The sequence below is a fragment of the Canis aureus genome, chromosome 21 (assembly GCF_053574225.1).
Source record: "Canis aureus isolate CA01 chromosome 21, VMU_Caureus_v.1.0, whole genome shotgun sequence".
NCBI classification, from domain to species: domain Eukaryota; kingdom Metazoa; phylum Chordata; class Mammalia; order Carnivora; family Canidae; genus Canis; species Canis aureus.
In genome coordinates, this window is record NC_135631.1 from 22,409,585 (window position 1) to 22,429,528 (window position 19,944).

The 19,944-nt window shown below is 39.7% G+C and overlaps 2 protein-coding genes across 6 annotated transcripts in view; both read left to right on the plus strand.

The window, feature by feature from the left end:
* Positions 1 to 12,683, plus strand: part of CAPRIN1 (cell cycle associated protein 1) — a 36,606-nt gene extending 23,923 nt beyond the window's left edge. The window contains exons 9-18 of the mRNA XM_077863552.1: positions 679 to 834; positions 917 to 1,025; positions 2,653 to 2,714; positions 3,218 to 3,328; positions 3,553 to 3,702; positions 4,602 to 4,752; positions 7,276 to 7,470; positions 8,122 to 8,222; positions 9,241 to 9,304; positions 10,844 to 12,683. Of these exons, the coding sequence (XP_077719678.1) occupies positions 679 to 834; positions 917 to 1,025; positions 2,653 to 2,714; positions 3,218 to 3,328; positions 3,553 to 3,702; positions 4,602 to 4,752; positions 7,276 to 7,470; positions 8,122 to 8,222; positions 9,241 to 9,304; positions 10,844 to 10,908 (1,164 nt within the window). The 3' untranslated portion in view covers positions 10,909 to 12,683. The remainder of the gene's footprint in view (positions 1 to 678; positions 835 to 916; positions 1,026 to 2,652; positions 2,715 to 3,217; positions 3,329 to 3,552; positions 3,703 to 4,601; positions 4,753 to 7,275; positions 7,471 to 8,121; positions 8,223 to 9,240; positions 9,305 to 10,843) is intronic.
* Positions 12,684 to 16,884: 4,201 nt separating this feature from the next.
* Positions 16,885 to 19,944, plus strand: part of NAT10 (N-acetyltransferase 10) — a 38,384-nt gene continuing 35,324 nt past the window's right edge. For 2 of the 5 annotated variants that reach the window (XM_077863547.1, XM_077863550.1), the window contains exons 1-2: positions 16,885 to 17,040; positions 19,666 to 19,788. In XM_077863547.1, the coding sequence (XP_077719673.1) occupies positions 19,681 to 19,788 (108 nt within the window). In that variant the 5' untranslated portion in view covers positions 16,885 to 17,040; positions 19,666 to 19,680. Of the gene's footprint in view, positions 17,041 to 17,213; positions 17,361 to 19,665; positions 19,789 to 19,944 lie in introns of those variants that run through there. The other 3 variants (XM_077863548.1, XM_077863551.1, XM_077863549.1) reach the window with 2 other exon arrangements.

The following is a 19,944-nucleotide window of genomic DNA, read 5'->3' on the forward strand; positions in this document are numbered from 1 at the left end:
ATTATTATCTCATTATTGCTTATAAAAGAAGTAAGGTTATGATTTATCCAGGCTCACCAGGTATGACTTGCCCAATTTTAAAAGACAGATAGAATGTAAATTTGATGTGATTTAGACTTCCCAGAAGAGCAGAGAGTTACTACAAATAATCAGGAGAAATGATTAGATCTAGGAAAAAGGTAGGTATAGTGAGCGTTGGCTTTTGTAGCAAGTTAGATACGGTGCTAGGGCTTGATCCTATCATATTGGCAGAGAGAATGAAATGGTAGGAACCCAAAGTTTGATGATAATAATAACTAACTTTTCTTGAGTGCTGACTATATATGAGGTACTGAGATGAGTATGTATTTGATAAATACAGATTTAATTACCGTAGAAGGCATAGCAGGTTAAGCACAATACATTCTTGGGGGAAGCAAGTATGGGTAATCTTTGAAAGCAGTTTATAACGTAAATCTGAAGAGCTACATGGTGATCCTTTGGAATTGAGAACACCATAGAAATGATAGCACTGAATGTTAAATTTATCATTGTGGCCAGTTTGAGTAACTACATTAAAAGCCTACTATTCTGTTTACAGTGTAGTGTCCTATATAGTTTGAGGACCTGTCATGATGGTTATGAATGGAGCTCTTCTTTTTCCCAGTCTGTAGCTTTTTCTCACTTTTTCCCCTTTAGGTGGTGAATTCACTCCAGCAGCAACCTCAGGCTGCGTCTCCTTCAGTACCAGAGCCCCACTCTTTGACTCCGGTGGCTCAGGCAGATCCCCTTGTGAGAAGACAGCGAGTCCAGGACCTTATGGCGCAGATGCAGGGGCCCTATAATTTCATACAGGTAGGTGGAGTTGAGGCAGAACTACCTGAAGGTTTAAGTGTTCACATTATTTCATTTAATTCCATCATATCCTAAATTGTAGGATTCAATGCTGGATTTTGAAAACCAGACACTCGATCCTGCCATTGTATCTGCACAGCCTATGAATCCGACACAAAACATGGACATGCCCCAGCTGGTTTGCCCTCCAGGTTAGTTACGGTATATTCTTATGTGAGAAACATAGGGCCAGCACTTTCAGGTTTTTGTAAAGTATGTGAAAATTAATTTTTACCTTCTAATATTTGCTTAACTCTTGGATCTTGTGTCCTTTAATATGATAAGAAAATGTTATTGTTTTTCCCTGTAATATGAATAACTAGTTCTGTTGCTTTTTTAAACCTTTTATTATCATACGTAGACTTAAGTACATGTAAATGTGGTTTGATGAGTTTTCACAAACTGATCACAACAGCACCCAGAAATGGAACATTACCTGTATCCCAGAAGCCTATTTGTGTCCCTTTTTAGTCACTGGTTACCCTCTCTTCCAGCCCTGTGGGAACCATTTCCTGATTTGTAACATTATAGACCAATTTTGCTTGGTTTTTTAAAGAAAATTAAGCATAAAAATAATAGAGGTATTTTTTCTCTGAAGGATGCTTCGAGCTTTTTAGGAGAATTTCTGAACATTTTATTTACATGAATAAAAATGAGATATAACAGTGTGAAGTGGGTAAGGGGATGCTTATGAGGAAAGGGGAAGAAGATAGGCCAAAAGATAGTTGAAGTTTCAAACTCTTACTTTTCTTAACACTATTATTAGAAATAGCAGCACTAAATAGACTTGTTGGTGTCTTGTACTGGGTTAAATGGACCATCTCTTTTCGGGACCATTAATAATTTTGAGTCTTGGTTTCTTTCCCAGAACATGTCATCATTAAGGGCACAAAAGTGGAACTGTATAAAATAACATTTAATGTCTTGTAAATCTTCAGTGTCATAAAAGGAGTTGCTGAATAGAAGCACGCTTAAGGACACAGTTAACTTGTTAAGTTAGGATTTCTCCAAAGTGTAAAGGGAGCTCATATCTCTCATAGCTCTATCAAAAGTTAGAAAACATATCAGGATTAGGCCTTCTGTAAAGGAATCAGAGTTCCTATTACTAGTGTTCATTTTCTGAATTCTGTTCAGAGGAAGAAAGTTTGTATAGCTGGAAAGTTGTGCCAAAATCAACACATACAGCATTGATATAACCTGTAAGCTATTTCGATAATCACTTAATACTGAGTTTGTTAGCCTCTCCAGTGAAAATGGGTGATTTCTAAATGACTAACCACAGATCCTATTATCTTTGATTCATTAACCATTGTTGGGGAAGGGAGTTAGAAGACTGGTGGGAGTGACCGTATGCACACTGAATTGAATATAGGATTTTTAAAGGTGTATTTTAATTTTTTCCCATGGAAGCATTTATGATTATATTGCAAGTTGATAATGTTAAAATATTACTTAGTTATTACCTATCTAAGGTGTTGAGTAAGGCTATTTTCATAGGTAACTCTGGCATTGATTCCTGCGTGTTCTGCTCTATACTTCTTTGTTAGTGCTTTTTCACTAATGTCTTCAGCAGAACTCCAAAATAAAAGTCATTGTGAGAGTTGACTAATAATAACTACCAGGAAACCAAAATGCCCACTTGACAGCTTAACTCCTACCTGTACTTTGCCAAATTATTTTCATGATGACTATAAAGTTTTCTTTTAGGATTTGGCTATAGACATTTTCTGTGAAGAAATTTGATTTTGGATAACTGGGTATTTTTGGTCAATTTTACAGTTCATTCTGAATCTAGACTTGCTCAACCTAATCAAGTTCCTGTACAACCAGAAGCTACACAGGTAAGAGTGACAGAAATAGTGCTGCAGGTTTGTTTTTAATCAGGTTTTGGGTCTCTTTCTTAAATTATGAAAGTCAGGTATGAATTTTATCATTGTCTAAGTCTGGCATGGCATTTTAAAAGCTATCAGCCTTTAAAATTTCCATGTTACATTTACTTTTGTTTTAATAACTTAAAAAATACTGTCTTTTTGTTAAGTCTCCTGTTTATAATAGTTTATTATAAGGAAAGATGCTTTTTCATTTTGAACTGAGTAGAATTTCAGAAGACGTATTTTAAATGTCCTAATTCTAAAATTTAGTGTAGATATTGCCATTTAGAAGCATTTGTTGGGGACTTCATAACTGGACTTGGGTTTATTTAACTTTCAGCTTTAATATTAGATGCACTTTTTTGCAGTTAAGTTTCATAGTCTCTTTAACGGGCGTATCTGTTTCTTAGCCCTGTCTGTATTAGACTTGATTTATAACAGAAAGCAGCTTTGATTGCTTTATTTCTGTGTAGGTTCCTTTGGTTTCATCCACAAGTGAGGGGTATACAGCATCTCAACCCTTGTACCAGCCTTCTCATGCTACAGAGCAACGACCACAAAAGGAACCAATTGACCAGATTCAGGCAAGTTTCTGTTACTAGGTAACATAAACTTGATGAGGCACTTATTCATGAATTGGGCAGAGGTAAATACTGTTAATATTGTGACTCTTTTTGGACCTAATGCATGCAATACAGTATTTTGCTTTTATGAAATAGTTGAATTTCTAAACATACTAAGACTTGGATAGTAGACTTGGCTAAGTTTAGTTTACCACTAAAGTGTATCTATTCATTTTGTGTTATAGGCAACAATCTCTTTAAATACAGACCAGACTACAGCGTCATCATCCCTTCCGGCTGCTTCTCAGCCTCAGGTATTCCAGGCTGGGACAAGCAAACCATTACATAGCAGTGGAATCAATGTAAATGCAGCTCCATTCCAATCCATGCAAACGGTAATTGAACTAACATTAAATGCCTAGTGTATACTATGATCATGCCAGGGTCGCAACAAAAAAGGCCTTCTTTCAGCTTTGTGTTTGAGTGTGCATCTATCCTAACTGTAGAGTATATTTAAGTGAACATAAACTGATTTTTTTCCTGCTCCCAGAGATAAATTTAAGTCTTAGGAGTTGTGTGCTCACATCTTCCTGTTTTATCGTTTCATCCTTTTCATTTGACCAAAACTAAACATGCAGAAAAGTAGACTACTACAGTGTGTGTATATAAATCATTGCCTAGATTTAACAGTAGTCTACATTTTTCCATATTTGCTTAATCTTTTATTTTTCTCAAGTTTCACATAGTAAATTTCACATTATAGTTTGTGCTTTTTTAGTCAGTAAGCATCTCTAAATTGCAGAATTTCTAGAAAATGATGTTGAAAATAGTGTAATGGGATGCAGCTAAATCAGTGCTCATGGGAAAGTCCATAGAGTTAAATATTAAAATATTAACTTTTGATTAAAATGTCAAAAGTAAAAATGAATAAAATATTCAGTTCAAATTTAAAGTTCATAGAATTAATTTATATAAGTGACGTGTATCCGTGATTTGCATCTTTTAAAAAGCTTTCTCATTTATAATAGCGTTTCCAAGGCTGCTGATTGTGTGTCTTTTTAGATTTTGATCCCTACTTAGGCTCTTCTTTAAACGTGTGTGTGGGGTGTGTGTGTGTGTGTGTGTATATGTATACATACACAGAGAGAGAGAGAGTGTATGTGTTTGAGACTTCTGTAATGTATTTACATCTGAGGTAAAACCAGCATTGAGGTCTGCCTTGTTAAAAGCAGGGAAATTATTAGCAGAAAGGGATGAAGTAATCATTTATTTTATTTACTTTACTTACTTACAGGTGTTCAATATGAATGCCCCAGTTCCTCCTGTTAATGAACCAGAAACTTTGAAACAACAAAATCAGTACCAGGCCAGTTATAACCAGAGCTTTTCTAGTCAGCCTCACCAAGTAGAACAAACAGACCTTCAGCAAGAACAGCTTCAAACAGGTAGGAAAACGGGTGTCACTTCCTTGGCTGCTTGCTTCCCGCATAGTTACTGACAGTATTAGAATTTAGATTTTGGAGTGGCAGTGTCTAAGAGTTTTGTTTTAGTAGACCTTATAGATTTTTCATTATACATCCTGAATTAAATCAAGTCCATATGTGAATTATTTGCATTTATTTGGAGACCTGACACCAATTTTCTTTTGATCAGTAAGCATTCATAATATTTCCATTTCATTCTGTGATTTTAGTGGGACTAAACTTGTTACTTAAATTATGATCAACTTTACTTTTAATTGCTAATTAAGTGGAGGCAGGTAGCATGATAGCTGGTAGGTAGGAAGTCAGTTGCGCAGTTAAGAAGCAGTAAGGAGTTGCGTTGGTTATCAGTTAGGATAACTGCAAAAATCATTAGTTAGGATAAAACATGCAAAAATCTCCTGGTAGTTGTATATGGTATATGGTACCATAAATCTAGTGTTTGTTGATAAGTAAAGTCATTCCTAAGTTGGCTAGTTACCATACCCATCACAATAATGAAGATAAAGATAAATTGTAGATTTCTTTAAGGCATGAAATACCTGCTTTTCGGTCTTTGGTTATGTAGAGCCCAGGTTGTTTAATTGGCATCCCACAACAAGCTAGCAAACGTTGCTAAAATCATAGGAGTTTAATTTTACCAGACTGATTTAAATAACTATGAAATATTCTAATTGCCAATTCCTTGATAGACTTGGATCAACATTATGGATTTTTCAGTATTAAATTTTTACATATCCTTATAGTATTCAGCACCAGTAAATAGTAGGGAGTCTGAATCAGCTGTAATCTGATACGTATTTATCCGTTGTGCTGTGTTCAGCTCCTGAGTGATAAAACTGGGCTTCGTGCTCTCAGGCTCCTTTAATTATTGCCATGTTCTCATAAGCATGTCAGCACAAAGTCTAAAGGCCCCTAATATTATACATATTCCACAGCAAATTGTACTATGTAGTCAGGAACAACCTGAAAGAGGGATATGGCAAAATTCTAGCTATTATTTATGGACTTAGAGTTTATGCTGTACCAAACACTTTTATAGAAATTCTGGTGGCTTTTTATTTTATTTTTTTAAGGAATTCTACTTTTAAATGAAGAACACACTTTAATTGTATTGCTGTGAGTTTTCATGCAGTCATATTTGACCAAGACTAATAAATTTCTTAGTGATAAAAAAGTTGAGTTGAAAATTTACTTTTGACTACTCTCTACATGCATGTGAATGAGTCTGTTCAGAAAGAAAATATTACCTATAATCATACTTGTGTGTAATTTTGAATTTGGAGAATGTAGTGAAAGGTAGTCTGTAGAAAGATCACCCTGTGAATAGTATAATTGGTCCATTAATTGCATAGTTCAGAAAGGAGCCATTACCCCTTCTCCTAGGCATACTTGCGCTTTTTCTTTGCAAAAAAGCATTCTAAGAACTGATAAATGTGTTTGGGGTTTCTTGAGGATATAAAATGTATCAGGTGAAGTTTTTCAAGAATTACACCACCTTTTCTCTCTGCCTAAACATGGGAGGTTTATTTAGGCTGGCAAGAGGCTGGCTGATTTTTTTTTTGTTGTTGTTCCTGGGATGTGGGCCTTCCCTTAGTGTCTGCCTTCCTCATCTCCCAAAGGTAGTTTTGCATCCTGTTTTTCTTTTTTATCATGAATTATAAGCACTATAGTAATACCAGACAGGTACCTCAGGATATAATTTTTGAAGCTTTCTAGATTCTAGACTTATCCTCATTGTGGAAGGAGGGGGTATGCAAGGTTAGTATGAACCTTCTAGGATCCTCTCTTTACCTCATCAGGTTGGGTGCCAGCGTGAGCACTATTTAACTGTCTTGTAAATTGGTTGTACTTAAAATACTTGAAATGGAATCAGGCCTTAAGGGAGGTGTAAGTTAAAAGTGCTGATTTATCTTTATAATTACTGAATATTCCACCATATGCTTGTCTAGCTATGGGAGAGTATGGTTTTGTGTGTTTCACTAAGTATCAAGGGAAATTTAAAAGGGTAAGAAAGCTTTTATCACTAAGGAGCTTTATAGTGAAAAGAAATAATTAAATGATACAAAATGGTATTTGTGATGTTCCAGTATGTAAAGTTTCTTTTGAATTATTGTAGGTCTCTTGTGTTAATAGGCAGATGCCCCTCAGAAGAAGTTTAATAGTACAGGTTTTCATTTCATTTGGAAAGATAGAATTTTGTGCTCTCACACATTTGTATGTGCTTCTAAAGGTTTGGAATTGTTGGAGAATTCTATTCCCTTTAGCTTATTAATTATGGGTGGGAGAAAAATGGAGACTTGATGACTTAATTAATGTATAATTTTCCCTATTGTTAATATGAAAACTTAAAGACAATTTGAAGAGAAAGTATATAAAGACAACTCTTAAACCAGAAAATGTGAGAGAACAGATTGTAATGAGCTGTTTGTGTGGTGTGTGTGTGTGTGTGTGTGTGTGTGTACACATTTTTTCTTTTTATTACAGTGGTTGGCACTTACCATGGTTCCCAGGACCAGCCCCACCAAGTGACTGGTAACCATCAGCAGCCTCCCCAGCAGAACACTGGATTTCCACGTAGCAGTCAGCCCTATTACAATAGTCGTGGTGTGTCTCGTGGTGGTTCCCGTGGTGCTAGAGGCTTAATGAATGGATACAGGGGCCCTGCCAATGGATTCAGAGGTACAAAAAAAAAAAAAAAGTTCATGTTCTTTTTTGGTTTGTAAAGTATATAGAAATATGTCCTATAGTTTTGGTGAAAGGTAATGTTTGTCTACATTAGTCTCTGTACAACTTAAACATTTTTAATACAATATAGGCATTTTTTAAAAAGATTTTATCTAGAGAGAGAGAACATGAGCAGGGGGAAAGAGGGAGAAGCACGGTCCCCACTGAGCAGGGAGCCTGATGCAGGGCTCAATCCCAGGACCCCAAGATATGACCTGAGCTGAAGGCAAATGCATAACTGTGAACCACCCAGGTGCCCCTGTTATAGGCATTTAAATTGACAAAATTAGGAATGGATTATTTGTATGTGTCAAATCCATGTTTTCCATGTTCTCTAGGTGATAATTGCTTTTCATACTTTATGAGACTTTATGGGGATTTTTGTGTATGTGGGATGTGTGTGCATGAATGAATGGGTAAAAATGTCCTCTTCTAAGGAAGTTAATACTCAGAAATTTAGGAACAGATGGGATCATGATAGGAAATTAGAAATTAGGTTCAATAACTAGCATGGCTTACAGTTTTTCAGTTCTTACCTCCATCAGTAGTGAGAAATAAAAATTCCTTGCATAGATAAGAAAATTATTTTCTTGTCCTAAATTTTAGGAGGATATGATGGTTACCGCCCTTCATTCTCTAACACTCCAAACAGTGGTTATACACAGTCTCAGTTCAGTGCTCCCCGGGACTACTCTGGCTATCAGCGGGTAGGTAGAAGTTGCTTTAAAATATAAACTGACCTAAGTATACCAATGAAATGGACAGATGTGGTTGTTTGGACTTAGTAATTAAGTAATTTGGGGCTAATTTTGTACCTTTGTACAAGATACTTTATTATGGAAAATGATGACGCTTGCTTTTCTTAGCATTCAATATAGGTACTCATTTAATAGAGTCTGTTAAAAATGATTTTATATGCACTGTTGGTGGGATTGCAAATTGATGTAGCTACTGTGAAAAACATTATGGAGGTTCCTCAAAAAATTAAAAATAGAATTACCATATGACAGTAATTCCACTATTGGTTATTTACCCAAAGAAAATGAAAACCCTAATTCAAAAAGATATATGCACCCCTTTGTTTATAATAGCTAAGATATGGAAGCAATCCAAGTGTGTCCATCAATAGATGAAAAAATAAGAATAATATATATATCTCATATATATATATATATATATGAGATACATGTATTAATCATACCACATTTGCAAGAACTTGGATGGACCTAGAGGGTATATAATACTAAGTGAAATAAGTCAGAGAAAGACAAATGTACAATTTCACTAATGTGGAATTTGAGAAACAAAGAGATGAACAACAAACCACTCAACTGGGTAACAAACTCAGTAGTTGCCAGAGGGGAGGTGGAGAGGGGGATGGGTGAAATAGGAGATTAAGAGTACACTTATCTCGAGCACTAAGAAATGTATAGAATTATTGAGTCATTATATTGTACACCTGAAACTAATATAATACTGTATGTTAATTATACTTGAATAAAAATAAATTTGTGTAGGAGAAAGTGATTTTTAAGAGTAGAGAACATCTCATTGAATGTTCTTGAGAATACAGAAGTACAATTACAGATTAACTTCTAGCTTTACTATATTATGAAATGTGTAAAAGAATAAGGAAGAATTTTGTGTTAAGACAGAATAGATAGATGAGTAAGCAAGCATTAAAAAAATTACCTTTTCTTCAGTACTAACTAGCTTGTCTTTTAGGATGGATATCAGCAGAATTTCAAGCGAGGCTCTGGGCAGAGTGGACCACGGGGAGCCCCACGAGGTAATATTTTGTGGTGGTGATCCTAGCTCCTAAGTGGAGCTTCTGTTCTGGCCTTGGAAGAGCTGTTCCATAGTCTGCATGTAGGTTACATGTTAGGAATACATTTATCATTACCAGACTTGTTGCTAGGGATTAAATGAAATGCTCTGTTTCTAAAACTTCTCTTGAACCCAAATTTAATTTTTTGAATGACTTTCCCTGTTACTATATAAATTGTCTTGAAAACTAGAACATTTCTCCTCCTCAGAAAAAGTGTTTTTCCAACTGCAAATTATTTTTCAGGTCCTAAAACCTGCTAAATGTTTTTAGGAAGTACTTACTGAAACATTTTTGTAAGACATTTTTGGAATGAGATTGAACATTTATATAAATTTATTATTATTCCTCTTTCATTTTTGAACATGCATATTATATTTTAGGGTCAGAAATCCTTTAATGGCCAAATAAGCCATAGTTACATTTAGAGAACCATTTAGAAGTGATAGAACTAACTGAAATTTCAATGCCTTTGGATCATTAATAGCGATATAAATTTCAAATTGTTTCTGACTTTTAAATAAAACATCCAAAATCCTAACTAACTTCCTGAACTATATTTAAAAATTACAGGTTTAAGGAGTTTCTGGTTTTTTTTCTCTTACCATAGGAAAACTGTTTCCTGTTTGGCCAGGAAGTCAACCTGTGTAATAATTAGAAGTAGCATTTCATATGATCTGAAGTTCTAAATGGTTCTCTGATTTAAGGGAAGTTAAATTGAATAGGTTTCCTCTAGTTATTGGCCATAACATGTATAAAATGTATATTAAGGAGGAATACAAAGTACTTTGATTTCAATGCTAGTAGAAACTGGCCAGCAAAAAGGTGCATTTTATTTTTAAATTAATGGATCACTTGGGAATTACTGACTTGAAGTATCAAAGGATATTTGCATGTGAATGTGGGTTATGTTCTTTCTCACCTTGTAGCATATTCTATGAAAGTTGAGTTGACTGGTAGCTAAAAATCTGTTTTAACAGCATGTAAAAAGTTATTTTATCTGTTACAAGTCATTATACAATTTTGAATGTTATGTAGTTTCTTTTTAACAGTTTAGGTAACAAGGTCTGTTTTTCATTCTGGTGCTTTTATTAATTTTGATAGTATGATGTTACTTACTACTGAAATGTAAGCTAGAGTGTACACTAGAATGTAAGCTCCATGAGAGCAGGTACCTTGTCTGTCTTCACTGCTGTATCTATTTCCAACGCCTGATGACAGTGCCTGACACATAGTAGGCACTCAATAAATACTTGTTGAATGAATGAATGAATGAGTACTGGTGGAATACTCCATTAGCTCTACTCTTCTTTTAGCTAGAGAACATGAGCAAATTTGCGCATGACAACTTCCAGGACAGGTGAACACTGAAGAATTGACCTCTTAAACCTAATAATGTGGTGACAAGCTGCCCACATGCTTCTTGACTTCAGATGAAAATCTGCTTGAAGGCAAAGCAAATAATATTTGAAAGAAAAACCAAATGCCATTTTTGTCTTCTAGGTCGTGGAGGGCCCCCAAGACCCAACAGAGGGATGCCGCAAATGAACACTCAGCAAGTGAATTAATCTGATTCACAGGATTATGTTTAAACGCCAAAAACACACTGGCCAGTGTACCATAATATGTTACCAGAAGAGTTATTATCTATTTGTTCTCCCTTTCAGGAAACTTATTGTAAAGGGACTGTTTTCATCCCATAAAGACAGGACTACAATTGTCAGCTTTATATTACCTGGATATGGAAGGAAACTATTTTTATTCTGCATGTTCTTCCTAAGCGTCATCTTGAGCCTTGCACATGATACTCAGATTCCTCACCCTTGCTTAGGAGTAAAACATAATACACTTTACAGGGTGATATCTCCATAGTTATTTGAAGTGGCTTGGAAAAAGCAAGATTAACTTCTGACATTGGATAAAAATCAACAAATCAGCCCTAGAGTTATTCAAATGGTAATTGACAAAAACTAAAATATTTCCCTTCGAGAAGGAGTGGAATGTGGTTTGGCAGAACAACTGCATTTCACAGCTTTTCCGGTTAAATTGGAGCACTAAACGTTTAGATGCATACCAAATTATGCATGGGCCCTTAATATAAAAGGCTGGCTACCAGCTTTGACACAGCACTATTCATCCTCTGGCCAAACAACTGTGGTTAAACAACACATGTAAATTGCTTTTTAACAGCTGATACTATAATAAGACAAAGCCAAAATGCAAAAATTGGGCTTTGATTGGCACTTTTTGAAAAATATGCAACAAATATGGGATGTAATCTGGATGGCCGCTTCTGTACTTAATGTGAAGTATTTAGATACCTTTTTGAACACTTAACAGTTTCTTCTGACAATGACTTTTGTAAGGATTGGTACTATCTATCATTCCTTATAATGTACATTGTCTGTCACTAATCCTCAGATCTTGCTGTATTGTCACCTAAATTGGTACAGGTACTGATGAAAATATCTAATGGATAATCATAACACTCTTGGTCACATGTTTTTCCTGCAGCCTGAAGGTTTTTAAAAGAAAAAGATATCAAATGCCTGCTGCTACCACCCTTTTAAATTGCTATCTTTTGAAAAGCACCAGTATGTGTTTTAGATTGATTTCCCTATTTTAGGGAAATGACAGACAGTAGTTTCAGTTCTGATGGTATAAGCAAAACAAATAAAACATGTTTATAAAAGTTGTATCTTGAAACACTGGTGTTCAACAGCTAGCAGCTTATGTGGTTCACCCCATGCATTGTTAGTGTTTCAGATTTTATGGTTATCTCCAGCAGCTGTTTCTGTAGTACTTGCATTTATCTTTTGTCTAACCCTAATATTCTCACGGAGGCATTTATATTCAAAGTGGTGATCCCTTCACTTAGACGCATAGGGAGAGTCACAAGTTTGATGAAGAGGACAGTGTAGTAATTTATATGCTGTTGGAATTTGTGCTAGCAGTTTGAGCACTAGTTCTGTGTGCCTATGAACTTAATGCTGCTTGTCATATTCCACTTTGACTTCATGGAGAATTAATCCCATCTACTCAGCAAAGGCTATACTAATACTAAGTTAATGGTATTTTCTGTGCAGAAATTGAATTTTGTTTTATTAGCATTTAGCTAAGGAATTTTTCCAGTAGGTGCTCAGCTACTAAAGAAAAACAAAAACAAGACACAAAACTATTCTCAAACATTCATTGTTAGACAACTGGAGTTTTTGCTGGTTTTGTAACCTACTAAAATGGATAGGCTGTTGAACATTCCACATTCAAAAGTTTTTTGTAGGGTGGTGGGGAAGGGGGGGTGTCTTCAATGTTTATTTTAAAATAAAATAAGTTCTTGACTTTTCTCATGTGTGGTTGTGGTACATCATATTGGAAGGGTTATCTGTTTACTTTTGCAAATGAGTATTTCTCTTGCTAGCACCTCCCGTTGTGCGCTTTAAATGACATCTGCCTGGGATGTACCACAACCATATGTTAGCTGTATTTTATGGGGAATAGATAAAATATTCGTGGTTTATTGGGTAATCCCTAGATGTGTATGCTTACAATCCTATATATAAAACTAAATTTGCTATCTGTGTAGAAAACAATTTCATGACATTTAAAATTGAATAAGTTCTTTATACAGTGATCTCTGAATCAGTTCAGAGATGGGATGGGGAGAATTGCTTTCTAGGTTTCAAACTTCTATGCATTAGTGTAGATGTTGTGAATGTGTAAAGGTGTTAGTAGTTCTATTATTTCTATGTATGTTTTTAAAAGAATCGTTTGTTCTTTTGGAAATACTATAATTTTTTTTTTTTTTTTGCATTCTATCATCACAGTCTAAATGTTAAGCTTTTATGTCTCAATTCAGACTATATTTTTTAAAGGAGTGCCTCATTATAAGGCAGCGATCTTTTTAAAAAAAAGTCCCATTAAGATCTGAGTCTTGGTACTAAGTGTCCTGTATAATATGTGAATACTTGTTTTACCTGCAGAAGGCCTTTTGTTTGGTCAAATGCTTATTTTAGCAGAGTTGCAAGGAAATGACTGTCATATGTGTCACTGTAGCTTCTCGGTATAGTAAGACTCCACATATAAAGTACTTTTTAAATGCACAGTATGAATCCTCTCGTGGATAATGAGACTTCTATTTTAAAGCTTTAAGGTAGAATGTCATTGATGACCTTCGCTAGAGCAGTTTTATTTCTAGATCCTAATATCCCTAAGAATATGGAAGAGTTTTTGCAATCACTGTATCTTGATATTAAATCAGATATCCTTTAAACATTTTTAATCAGTTAGCTTCTGCAGTTCTTTTGTCTCCTATGTATGCAGCTGTTATGTGGGAGACTTTGCCACTTATAGGAGGCATGAGAATGTATATTCTCAGGCCTCAATAACTTAAGTGCTCTGTTGACAACCAGTTCATAAAATGTAGAAGGCAGTTGAGTATAGTCAACAATGTTAGGAATTTTGTACTGTTCATTATGTTTTCAGTAATATATCTGGTTAGGGGAATGAGATACAGGTAAGCACTGAGTCCAAATCCTTCTTCATTTCATCTTTAAGTTCCTGAACTCTCATCCTACTTGAGTTCTTATTAAGCACTTTAAGTTTTACTGACTATAAATTATATTCAAAGAAGTATTGCCTTTGAGCTTATCCCTTCTGTAGAGTCAGCAAGGAGGGAAACCATCAGCAAAATGAATGTAAATTGTTAAGGCTTATCTCTATACCTTATCTCATTCTGAGTTCTAGAAAAATACTGGAAAAGAATAGTGAATGTCTTGAATTACATTAGATTAAATATTAAAATCTGATTCATTTCCTTGAGTGAAGTCTGCATTAGTTGTATATACTATTGAGCAAAGCTCTGAAGTTCTACTTGTGAGAGGAGAGAAGGAAAAAGTGAAAAAAAAAAAAATCTCTGGTGGCCTTGTCTTCTAAGGAGACTAGACTACCAGCTTTTTTCAGTCAGGATCTTAATACCTTAATTTAACAGCTGTTGTGAAGCCCAATCCAGTCTCATGCAGAAGACTGGCTCATGGAGTGTAGGCAGTACAAACCACCTGATCTAGTAAAGGCAAGTCTTAGTATTGTATTTTTATTGTAAGTACTAGTTTTAATTACTCTGTTTATATTAGGGAGACACTCTATTAAGCCACTGAACTAAGGCTTCATTTGGCAAATTTGGGTGTCCTTTGCCAAGCCTCATGGGAAGCAGTAAGCACTCTGGTGACAAAATCACTGGTTCCTGCTTTTACTGAACAAAGATTAATGACATGGTGACACAAAAATGTAGCAAATGCCATGATGGAGCAACATGGTTGATGACAGGTACAAAGGCCATGACTGAGATAGGTTATGATCTTAGTCAAAATGATCAGGAAACACGTGAAAGGGATGATTGAACTAAGACTTGAAGGAAGAATAATTAGGCAGGGAAGTGGTGAGAAGGGCATTTCCAAAGGCCCAATCTCCAGCGACTGAGAAAGGCTGGCTATCTTAGGTGGGAAGAGTATGGGTTTTTGTAGTTAGTGGTTGAAGAAACAGGTAAAGGGTACTATAGTTGGCTTTATAGTTATGTTCCATGTTAAGTTTTGTCTCAACAGTTGGAAACTATGAAGGGTTTCTAAACTGTACGGGGACAGGGGTGGGGTAAAGGATGGTCACCTAATAAAGTTGCCATTTAAAGAATAACACAATGCAGTGTTGAGAACAAAATGTATGGGGCGAGAGATGTCCATTGGAGTAGCCCATGTGAGAAATGACGACAGCATAAAGTGGAGGGCGATAGTGAATGGATTCTACAGGTTTCCTGTCTCACTAGCCACTTAGTAATCTGTATCCTTTGCTGGGCTTAAGTTGTGAGACTTTGATGTCTAGCTTCAGTCTTCCCTAGTGATTTCATCTAATCCAAAGACTTTGAATACAATCATTGAGTCCTAAATATTCCTAGGTCCCCAAATCTCCAGAACTCCAGTACTAATCTCGATTTGAATTTTTTAGTGTTTCAAATTAATCTCTTTAGTTAACCTGCATTCATCCTTTTGCTCAGGGCAAATACCTGGGCTATTTTTCCCCCCTCTTTCATACTCTTGTGTCTAGGCTTTAAAGTGCATGGTTCTACCTTGAAAATATATATATCCTGAGTCATCTAGCACTTGTAACCACCGCTATGACTAGCTTACAGTTACCCACTGCAGTAGCTTGGAACGGCTGGCTGCTGCTCCTCTTGTCCTTCTGCAGAGATTTTTGCACAGCAGCCACAAATGAGCCTTTTCTGAGGGCAAGTCAGATTTTACTTCCTGGTTCCCCAAACTCCACCGGTTTTCCCATCGGACTTAGAATTCTAAAGTTTGTTCCATGTGAATTCATTACCTAAGGCCTAGTTTCCTACCATTTTGTTCTTGCTCATTGCAGTCTGGGTACATGGGCTACGCTGCCACCCTGCCAGGATTCTTCCCATCTAGAAATCTACCTTACATCTTCAGCGTGGGAAGGCTTTTCACTCAAATATCCTTAATGCTCATTCTTTTCTAAATTCAAGTGTTTGTTCCAGTGTCATCACCTCACAGGCCTTCCACGTCCACCGCTAAAACATATCCTTAGTCACTGTTTGCTTATGCATACTTGTTTTCTTAATAGCACTTAAAACTTGGCAGAATCCTGCAAACTTCATGAATGACGGGAACATTTTGATCACCTGATCCCTTGTGTCCCACAATAGACATTTTTGTTGAGTGAATTAGAAAATGATGGATATCGGACTAGATGGGCGGCGGTGGTGATTACATTAGAATCGGAAGTGTCTTGATTTGGGGAAGGAGTTTCACTGAGAGACTTGAGTTCGGCTTGAGACATTTAGAGGTATCCAAGAACTGTGAAGCAAGCGGTTGGGATTTGTTTACTTGCAGTTCAACGATTTGGCCCAAAGACCAACGTATAAATCTCTGGGTGGTTCTTGTGCTTGGGCGAATTCGCCTGGAGCTGGTAGGGGCGGCGGATGGAGGACGAAAGGAGGCGAAGTAACTTAGCGCGAACAGACCCGAGGGCTGGTCTCCCAGAGGCGGCCCGGAGGGGGCGTCCCCGAGGCCCCGGGCAGAGGCCGCCCTGCCCCCCGCAGGCTCCGGGGTCGTTCCTGCGGTCCGGAGGGTCGAGGGGGCCGAGGGGGCCGAGCGAACTGGGCCTGCTAGTCCAGCTTCCTCGTTTTGTCACATCAAAGTGAGAAACTAAATAAAAGAGTCGGTAGCGTTACGCACGGATCCCTGCAGTCGGTCTCGTGTCCCTGGGCTAACACCCGGCCCCGGGCCCGTCTGGGAGCCCGGGCTCGCCCCGGCACAGTGGCCGGAGCTGGGGCGCGGACCCCCTGGGCTGACCGTTACGGCCGAGGAGAGGCAAACCCGCCCGCCCCGCGGCTGCCGCCGGCAGAGGCAGGGTCCTAGCGGCGCTGGCCCCCCGGGCTGCGGCCCCGCCTCCGGGCCTCGACGTCATCACGCGGAGACCGGGGCGAGCAAGGGCCCCGCTAGTGCGCTTGCGCACACGCCGCTTCCCGGCGCCTGAGCCCGGCGAGCGTCGCGGAGCGAGGTCCCCTCAGCGCGCGGTCAGGCGTCCGCGGCGGGCAGCCCGCCGCTCCCTCCCCGCCGCGCGAGTCGTCCGGGCGCCCCACGTGCCTCCGCTTGGCTGCCGGCCGGGATCCCCGGGCTCGGGCGCAGGTACCCAGCGCGGGCTGGCTCGGGAAGGGGGTCGAGGTCGGCCCGTGCCCTCCGTGGGCCGCGGCGGCCGGCGGGAGCGCGCGCCGACTGCCTCCCCGCGGGGCGCTCCTGGGGCACGGGCTGCGCCTCCCCGGCGTGCTCCCCGAGCGGCCTCGGGCCGGCGGGGGGCGGGGGGCGGGGGGCGGCCGCTCGGCTCTCCGCGGCGGGGGCCGCGGGCCGTGGGGGCGGCGCTGGGCGCTCCGCCCCCCGCCCCTGCCGCGCCGTGAGCCGTTGGAGCTCGCGCTCCCACCCCCTGGGCCGCGCCGCGCCGGGTCTGTCAGGTGCGTGGACGGCGCCGCTGAAGGAGAGGCGGCCCTCCGGCCCCTCAGGCCCCTCCGTCCCCTCAGGCCCCTCCGGCCCCTCAGGCCCCTCAGGCCCCTCCGGCCCCTCCGGCCCCTCAGGCCCCCTGCACCCTGCCCCCTTGAAGCCCCGGGACGCTCGCGCGGGCTCCTCCCGGGCCTGCCTCAGACCCTCTGGCTACGCCGGCGCCTTTCCCATCCGATCGTGTCTGTCTGCACAGCGCCCCTCACCTGTTCCGCTTGAGTATTTTCTCCAAGGACCGTGAAAGCCCCGTGAAGTCCAGGCTTTATCTGGTCTCGCTCCCGGGGCCCCCACAGTCCCTTCCTAGCGAGCAGGTCACCCGCGGCGGCTCCCGACGGCCGGGCGGGCTGCGGGGCTGCGGGGCTGCGGGGCGCTCACTGAGCCTTCCGAGCCCCGCGGACGGAGAGGGAGTCCTGCCACTTTTATTCCGCGACATACTTGAATTCTTTTTTTTTTTTTTTTTTTTAGATTTTATTTATTCACTTATTCTTTCATTCATTCGTGAGCAACACAGAGAGAGAGGCAGAGACGCAGGCTCCATGCTGGGAGCCCGACGTGGGACTCGATCCGGGGTCTCCAGGGTCACGCCCTGAGCTGAAGGCGGCGCTAAACCGCTGAGCCGCCCGGGCCACCCAAGATACTTGAATTCTTTTTTTTTTTTTTTTTTAAGATTTCATTCATTCATTCATTCATTCATTCATTCGCGACACAGAAGAGAGGCAGAGACACAGGCAGCGGGAGAAGCAGGATCCACGCAGGGAGCCCGACGTGGGACTCGATCCCGGGTCTCCAGGGTCACGCCCTGAGCTGAAGGCAGCGCTAAACCGCTGAGCCGCCCGGGCCACCCAAGATACTAGAATTCTTTTTTTTTTTTAAGATTTCATTCATTCATTCATTCGTTCGCGACACAGAAGAGAGGCAGAGACACAGGCAGCGGGAGAAGCAGGATCCACGCAGGGAGCCCGACGTAGGACTCGATCCGGGTCTCCAGGGTCACACCCTGAGCCACCCGGGCCACCCAAGATACTTGAACTCTTTATACTTGCTCCTTTCCTTATGAGAAGGAAGCCATTGATTATAACAATGTTTGATACTAAGCTAGACCTGCTAAAGATCCATATTCGGATTGGAGGTTAGGACAGTTAAGGCACAGTTAAGGTTCAATTGATGAACTTTATGTTTAGAATGCAGCAGGCCCTGGACTTTCTAGGTGGCCTGTCATTCTTATTCTTCTGTTGTAGCAATAGAATTGATGTAATTCTGATGTTTCTTTGGTGTGTGTTTATTATGGTAACCATGCAATATTGTATCATATGCAATCACAGTGCGTTTTAAGGTTTATCTGTACAGGCTTTTCAGTATGGTTTTCCCCTCCTGGAGGAGACCATTGAAACACTTTTTCACAGTAGGATTCATTGATCTCCTTTCCCTGACGTTATTAGTTGTGCATATGAATTGAAACAAACAAACCCAGAACTCCAAATAATCGAAAGAACAAAAGAAGAACCACCTGCACTCTCAGCATCCAGAAATAATTACATTTTGGTGTTTTCTTCCAGGTTTTTTCTCCCTGTATGTTATGTACATGCATTAAAAAAAAAAAAAGATGCTGTGCTTTGTCCTGTAGTGTTTATCTTCTCCTAAGTACCTACATCCATACATCCATTGTCCTTAGATAATTTCTAAAAATGGTTTTGAAAGAGTTGTTTTGAGAGCTGCTTTATTATTCTAGAAATATGCCATCATATATTTTAATCATTCTATTTTTTGGAACATTGTTTCAAGTTTAAAAAAAAAAACAACTCCTGGACAGAAGTGTGAATTACAGCTCCTCTTCTGACTTTTCCTGCTGAGGAAACCTATTCTTTACCTCCCAAGCTTCAGTTTCCTGATTTTATTTTATTTTTTTAAAGATTTTATTTATTTATTCATGAGAGACACAGAGAGAGAGAGAGAGGCAGATACACAGGCAGAGGGAGAAGCAGGCTCCATGCAGGGAGCCCAATGTGGGACTCGATCCTGGGTCTCCGGGATCAGGCCCTGGGCTGAAGGCGACGCTAAACTGCTGGGCCACCCCAGCTGCCCGAGTTTCCTGATTTTTAAAAATGAGACTGATATGTTCCTTAGCAGTTGGAGGGTTAAGTAAAATGATACTTAGAGATGTACCTCACACAGTCCCAGGCCTCACAGGTGGCTGCCAGCTAATGTTCCTCATCCAGATTCTGGTGTTCATGGCCAGTTGTGTTTCCTTTCTCTCTGTTTCAGTGATAATCTTTCACCATGCAGCGGAAGAAGGTAGATAACCGAATTCGGATTCTCATTGAGAATGGAGTGGCTGAACGGCAAAGGTCTTTGTTTGTTGTAGTCGGGGACCGAGGAAAGGATCAGGTAAGACCTGGTATACTTCTTGACTGAGTTTGTGTCTTATCCCGAGGAGACAGCTTGTTACTGGCCCTCTGCCGTTTCAGCACATCATAGCATTAAATCCCTTTGACTGGTTTTCTTTGAGTAAAATGCCTTGTGGGGATCTAGGGGTGGACTGAG